General features: G+C 52.5%; 1 protein-coding gene across 1 annotated transcript in view; it reads left to right on the top strand.

The window, feature by feature from the left end:
• IP6K2 (inositol hexakisphosphate kinase 2) overlaps positions 1-2,291 on the top strand; it is an 8,029-nt gene extending 5,738 nt beyond the window's left edge. The window contains exon 5 of the mRNA XM_009284453.2: positions 1,507-2,291. Coding sequence (XP_009282728.1) covers positions 1,507-2,004 — 498 coding nt within the window. The 3' untranslated portion in view covers positions 2,005-2,291. The remainder of the gene's footprint in view (positions 1-1,506) is intronic.
• The last annotated feature ends 5,135 nt before the right edge of the window (positions 2,292-7,426 follow it).

Below are 7,426 nucleotides of genomic sequence, written 5' to 3'. Positions count from 1 at the left end.
GCCATTTCCTCTTGTCCTATCACTTGTTACTTGGGAGAAGAGATCGACACCCACCTCACTACAACCTCCTTTCAGGTAGTTGTGGAGAGTGATGAGGTCTCCCCTCAGCCTCCTTTTCTCCAGGCTAAACAACCCCAGTTCCCTCAGCTGCTCCTCATAAGACTTGTTCTCCAGACCCTTCACCAGCTTCATTTCCTTCAGTGAGGGGGATGAGGCTTTTGAGTATCACTTATCAGTTGAAGGAGGCAGCATCTGTAGGATGCGCTCCACATTGGTGAGTGTGTTCTCTGAGCACAAAACCAGTCTCCTGCACAATAGCAATTCAAAACTGTAGTAAAATTACTGATTCGATTAACATTTCAGGATAGCGTAGGAAACAGTTGAAAGGAGGGCCTGCCAGTGCATGCATTTTGAATAAAGCATGTGGAAATTTGCCAGAATATTAAGAAGCAATCAGTTCTGTCTTGTCAGCTTTGAAAAGCCACAGATCTTTCGCTGCTTAAAGTAAACTTGTTGCAAAGTGCAGACAAGAAGTGGTTTGGTAAATGTGATAAGACTCGTGGTCAAATAAGGAGATAGAGTTGTGTGGACTTTCACCTGAGTTTTTTGTTTACTTGTTTCTGTATTCCTAGAGTGACAAATGGGAAACAACTTGTTTGTATTTGAGGCTTTTCTGAAGCCTCTCTCTTCCCATCCAGTAGATTCCAGGAATGCCAGCAGTGTTTGCTAGGACTTGTTCCACAGCATGACTATTGGCATGTTTGGTGTTCAGCTCACTGTTTAACTTCAGAGAAAAGCACAAGGCAGAAATGGAAGTGTGGGAGCTGCATTTCCAACCACAGTGTGCTGGGATTTGAGCAGGGCCTGCTCATTGTTCACCTTCCAGTATAGACCTGTGCTGGAAAACAAGGAGGAACTTTGGAGGCACTTGCAATCCTTACTTGACCCAGATGTCTAGGCATTATCAAGCTGTGCGGTGTGTAGACTACTCTCCTATAGGAAGGAATCTTCCTGCAGGAGCACCTCTCACTTCTTTAAATACAGAGGATTATGGGGCACACCTTAGTTTTATATAGGAGTGTTTGCTGTCACTTAGAGCTCAGCATTCTGGGAATCAACTGGTACGCCTGTGAGCAGAGGCAGATAATGAGCTGAATGAGTGGCTGTGGTACAAATTGTAGCTTGACTTTGGAGATCTTGGCCTCAGCTTTCCTAATCTCACTTAAACTCCTGATTCTTACATTCCTGGTGGAAAAGCTCAAATCTAAACTGAAGGAATTTTCCATTTCCTCTGTGCCTCTGAGTTCCATAGGCACTGCTGGATCTGTTGTTGTTAGCAGTTTCTGTAACTGTGCAAGAGTAATTGAAGAGAGTAGTACGTCATCTTGTAAAAGCTTTCTGTAGCATGTCTTTTTTTTTTTCTTTCTCCTTCAAGGCTTTGAGTCAGTATTACCAACAATTTTAACTATTCTCTTTCTCTCGTCTTGTGTGTGTTTGTATGTGCAGGTCTACCAGGCAGGCACTGGCCAGCTCATGTTCATGAATAAATACCACGGAAGAAAACTCTCAGTCCAAGGATTTAAAGAAGCACTTTACCAGTTCTTTCATAACGGCAAATACCTGCGCAGGGAACTCTTTGAATCTGTTATTAAAAAACTGACTGAACTCAAGTCTGTCCTAGAGAAACAGGAGTCTTACCGCTTCTATTCGAGCTCCTTGCTGATCATTTATGATGGAAAGGAAAGGCAGGAAGTTGCTGTCGACTCAGACCCAGAGGACTTAGAGGACCTTTCAGAGGAGTCTTCAGATGAATCAGCGGGAGCATATGCCTACAAACCAACTGCTAGTACTGTTGATGTCCGTATGATAGACTTTGCCCACACAACCTGCAAGTACTATGGAGAAGATAGCGTGGTGCATGAGGGCCAAGACACGGGTTATGTTTTTGGACTTCAGAATTTAATAGATATTATTAAAGAAATAAGAGAGGAAAGTAGTGAATAAAGAGTGTGAATGCACATCAGTAGAAAGCACTATTGTGACTCTTTGTATTCCAAAATTATTGGCCACTTTCTGGTGGTAGGAATCTTTACAGGCTCTGCAGGGATGGTCCCGTCAGAGTCAGACTTGTTCGGAGGGCATTTACTTATATTGGTGCTGGACCTAGCACTGGCAAAACTTGGTATCCTTATTTATTTTAACTTTCTTAAACATTCCATATTTGATTACTCAGATACCTCTGTTATCCCTGTGTGTATACGTTCCAATAAAATTCTTTTTGTTCATTGTAAGTGATGCTTCTGTTGTTGCTGGTGACTGAGGAAGAGATGAAGCTCAGATTTTTCTGGTGGTGTAACGCAAAAAGCAGTGTATAAATAGCAAGGCTTACCTGCCTTGTGAGACCGCGTGTGGAACAGCACGTCTGTTCTGCGCCTCCCATTAAGAGTGATGAGCAAGTCCAGCAGAGAGCCACCAAGCAGGCCAGGGGCCGGAGCGCCTGCCCTTTGAGGAGAGGCCGAGGCAACAGGGCCTACATAGACTGGGGAAAAGAGGGCTCAGAGGGACCAAACAGCAGAAGGTTGGATGAGAGATCCCCGGAGGTCCCTTCTAACCGGAATGATGATGTGACTTTGATAAGTGAGAACTTGTCTCTTAATCTCCAATAACCTACTTCCTGCTTCAGGATCTTGTAAACTAGATCTCATGCTGTGTAAGCCATTTCTAGAGAGCTATTGACATTTTTTTAATCTAAGCAGAGCCAAAACATGAGTAAGAAACTCCTACAGGATTAGCCACAATGGCAGCGACTGGAGGAGAGCTGCAGAGCCTGAAAGGTATCCTAAGCAGCTTAAAATCTTACTTGGGACAAATAGATGGGAAGGAAGTGTCAGAAAGTGAGAAGACAGTGAATAACTGAAATAAAGATAACACAGTAACTCCAAACCGCTGGCTCCTCTTCTAAGAGGAACATTTATTTATCTAACCATTTTTAGATAAATGACTTTTCCCCTTGTGGAGCCTGTAAGTCGTTGTGAATAGTGCAAAAGAAAATGGTGTGGAAGTGCCGAGGTAAGTGTGGGAATGTTGTTGCTTGTTACAGTTGCCCAGGACAAAGCAGCAAGTTTATGTAGAAGAGTTTGGGAAGGCGGGTGATGCCGGGATCATCTCCCTGGCCCATCCTTTGGCTTCCCGCAGGTGTGCCTAGGGGAGGAGAGGTGGGGTGTAACAGGAAGGCTGCAGATCTGCTGGTGGAAGGTCACCCTCTTCAATCGGCTATAGCCCTGCAGCTGTAGTTTCATATTCCCGGGCTGTTGCTATCAAGTTCTCCTGATCAAAGTCTCCGATGGCTGTCCTGTGCTCTTTTGTACTTTTTGAAGAGGTTTTTTACCTTTGCTCTTACAACATTAGTTTGTGGTTGCTTTTTTTTTTGTTTGTTCCATAGTGTTCAGGCGCAAACTGATGTCAATATTAAACAGGTATTTTTACATCTTTCAGTCACCTCACTATTTTATGTCTGCACGTGGGCGATTTCCCCATGAGGTAGGTTTGTCCATCCTTAACTTGCCATTTGTTGCTGCTTCATGAGTCTCTGGTGCTGGGTGCAGCTGGCGAGGGCCCCGTGGGCTGCCCCTGAGCTGCTCCTGGCACAGGCTGTAAAAAGCCTTGCAGGGGAGGATGGGGCTATTTATTCTTGACACTTTCGATTGCAAAATGCTTTGGGCAGCGGTCTGTACCATCTCATGCCTGCTGTCCCCGAGATGTGCCATAGGTGTGAGTCAGAGTGCCCGGAACATGGAGAGGGGTCGAGGCTGAAACCCCGTGGGCTGCCCCTGAGCTGCTCCTGGCACAGGCTGTAAAAAGCCTTGCAGGGGAGGATGGGGCTATTTATTCTTGACACTTTCGATTGCAAAATGCTTTGGGCAGCGGTCTGTACCATCTCATGCCTGCTGTCCCCGAGATGTGCCATAGGTGTGAGTCAGAGTGCCCGGAACATGGAGAGGGGTGGAGGCTGAAACATGATGTTTCCTTTTCGGTTCTCCTGCGTAGGATGCAATGCCCTCTGCTAATGAGCTAATGACAAGCCTCTTGGCAGGCGCTACAGTCGCCTGTCACTGGTGCTGCATATAAATAAGCCTGCCTGTGCAGATTCATCTGATAGACGGCTTGACTTTGTAGTCTGAAATTAGCAGGGATAAAGTCCTCTAATGTACTTGTGTTACGTAGGAACTCTGGAGGGAATTCATAAAATCCGATGAGAACAATCGCATTTGCTCTGATGCAAGCTGTCTCCAGAACAAGTCCTCTTTGTTTTGCTGCCTGCAGACAGGGCCCTGGGTACAGGCAGGGAGCTGCCCTCTCAGTAATGCTGCCAGTGGTGTAAGCTTGGGTCTAGACCTGGTCTTAGACCAGTATGGTGTCAGCACCTGGGCACGGAGCAATTGTGGGTGCTCCAGGTGGAAGCACAAAACCCCAGGTGGAAGTGGTGCTGCTGTAGGAAGGCCGGGGGACCAACCTCACCCCTGCGGGCCCTGGCCTGTGCTGCTGAAATCCTTCTGCCAATATTGCCTGAGGATTAGCAGGGGCTGTGCCAGTGCTGCAAAGCAACAACAAGGTGGTTGGGAGTTTCCTGGACCTGCAACGTTGGGAGGGGGGGAGCGGGGACAGAGATGACCTTTTCTATTAGTTGCTTTAAAAGCTGCAAGAGCAAAATGTCAGGAGGAAAAAATCTCCCTCACCTGCATGTTGATCTAAACTGCAGGCATCCTGGCCCAGACCGTGTCCTCGAGGGTTAAAGAGGGGGTGACCCACAGGGCAAGTTGCTCTGAATGACATATTATCTTGCAAAGTTCAAGAGCAGGTTTGTTTTCCTTCCATGCTGTTCTGCACAAATCCCTCCAAGCAATTCCTTGTGTTTCTGGAAAGGCAATTGCGTAACTGCCAGTCTGGGACATGCTGGGGTGGGAGCAGGGCTCCCGCAGCCCCCAGCTTGCAAACAGCTGCCCATCACCCCTGCGCCTGGGCTTTGTGGAGAAAAGGACTGGGATGAGCAGGTTATAGGTCTTGGGGGTGTGTAGTTACTGGGGGGGCCGGGGATTGCCTGCCTCTCGGGGCACGGTGAAGGACGGAGTGACTGGATAATGGGAGAGCAGCAGCCGGGCTGGGGAAGAGACTTGACAGTTTTTCTGTTCCTGGCTTTCCTCCACTGGTGCAGGGCCGCTGCTGGCAGGCGGTGCCAGGCTGACGTTGGAGGCAGATGCTCTGAAGATGTCCCTCCTGGCTGGGGCTGGCAGCGGGGCAGTGGCGAAGCAGCCTGGGCAGCAGCAGCAGGTACTGGGGAGAAAACCTCTAGCAAGCTCCGGGGCATGCGTGCCACAGGAACCGGTGCTTCTGCCTCTGCAGAAAGTGCTATCCCCTCTGGGGATGAATCCTGCCCTTGCTGTGCATGCCCTGAGCACGGCTCCCCACAGCTCTGTTCCTCCCCGGGCAATAAGCTCCCTGCTGGCACTGGCTGTGCAGGCAGGAGCACTGGGAAGGGGTAGCCGGGCTGGCTCTCCCTAGACTGCCCTGGGGAACACTGAGCCCCGGCAGAGGCGCTTCCAAGGGGCAGCCCTGCAGCCGGGCAGGGGGACGGGGAGCTGGAGCAGCCTGCGCCCCGGCAGGGACACCCCGCTCTGTGGTCGCTGCAGCCTCTGCTCCGTGGAGGACGATGCTGAGCGCACGTCTCCCTCATGGCTCCCCTGTGTCTGGTCTCCTCCCTGGCCGCTGCTTCCTGATGCTCGGAGAGGACCCACCTTTTCCTGCCAGCCCAGCCCCAGCAAGGCCATCTCCCAGGGTGGCTGCAATGTGCTGGGCCTGACCCTGCACTGGGGGCTTTGCAGGGGCTGGATGAGCAGCCCGCAGCCCTCCTTCTCTGCAGCCTCCCCTGCACAATGCTGCACCGGCCCGGGGCTTGCAGAGAGCTTGTCTTATATAAATAGGTCACTTCTAGCCCAAAACTGGAGTGGCTGCCGGGAATCGCCACGGGTCAGCTGGCCAGAGATGAAACGCATTCCTGTGGCCGGCGCCGGCTTCTCCGGTGAATTGAGCTCTGCTTTGATGGCAAGGCGCTAGGGAGCAGGGTGGGGGGCTGAGCGGGGGTCCATGGACCTGCCAGCCCTGCTGCCCCCATGCTCCTCACCCAGGGGAGAGGCTCTGAGGTGGTGAGGGTCCAGGCTCGCGTTCCTGGGGAGGTGAGAGGAGGTCCTGCCAGTGCTGGCCCCATGCATGGCATTGGGGCTGGTGGGGGGAAGGAGCCCAGGACCAGCCAGGGCTTGCCCCAGTGGCCAGGGCATTTTGGCAGGTGGCTGCCTCGGCATTGGGGCTGGGCAGGGCAGGAGCAAGAAGAGGCAAAGGACAGCCCATGGTCCCCCCCGGAGGAGAGGACACCTCCATCCCCGTACTGTCCCCATCCTGTGCTGCTGCCTCTTGACTAGCTGCTGGACTTCTTCCCCCGAGCTGGGTCCCTGCCAGTGGGGAGGGATACACAAATGGCTTTTGTAGAGCAAGAGCAAAATATTTCCTTGTGGCCGGGCAGTGGCACCCCCACAGGGCAGTGGCACGACATCATTGTGACCCCTGCCCAAGAGAGAGCCATGTGCCCCGCTCACCCCATGCAAAGTGCTCGGGCCCCAGCAAGGCACAAGGCACGTCCCGCTGCCCCGAGCCTTGCTGGGGACACGGTGACACCCAGTGCACGGGGGCAGAGGCACCCTGTGCCCTCGCGGTTCCGTGGCACCCACTGCCTTGGGGATGGCAGGTGCTGTGTGTGGCTGAGCAGCCATGCCTTCGCTGTTTCTAATAGTGGTGGGTTCAAGTTTGTGTAACTGGGCACTAATAAAACTGGTTTTAAGCTGTTTCTATGGTGACACCATAGCAGGGCTTGGGGCAGGTGTCCATCTGTCTCGCAAATGGGTCCATCCCTGGTGCAGGGCGCCGAGGGTCCTGTGCTGCCACTTGGCCATCTGCAGCGGTGCCCCAGCCTGGAGCCACGCAGGGCAGGGCAGAGGGGACCGGGAACAGCTTGTGTCCCTGGCTGGGAGCTGCCTGGGGCGAAGCCGCCTTCCCTGAATTGTATGGAAATGAAGGTTGGCTAAGGGGCCTCTGGCAGCCGCCTCTCGCCCGGCCTTCACTTGCAGCCTGCGACTCAGCTGCCTGCATGAGGACAGAGCAAACCCCAGCGGGGTGCCCGGTGCCAGCCCCCACCATGCCGAGCACCCCGCTCCTCCGGCGGGGATCCCTGTCCTGGCACCCTTCGCCTGCTGCACCCACCCCCTGCCCAGGACTCTCCCTCAGGCGAGGAGTGCAAGCAGGGACACTGTCCCTGGCCCCCCCTGCCCCACGGACAGTGTGGGCAGCAAAGGGGGATGCTGGCAGGCACCCCACGTGA

The sequence above is a fragment of the Aptenodytes forsteri genome, unplaced genomic scaffold (genome assembly GCF_000699145.1).
Source record: "Aptenodytes forsteri isolate BGI_AS27 unplaced genomic scaffold, ASM69914v1 Scaffold53, whole genome shotgun sequence".
NCBI classification, from domain to species: domain Eukaryota; kingdom Metazoa; phylum Chordata; class Aves; order Sphenisciformes; family Spheniscidae; genus Aptenodytes; species Aptenodytes forsteri.
The sequence above is the reverse complement of the archived record's forward strand: the minus strand, read 5'-3'. Positions and strand labels throughout refer to the sequence as shown.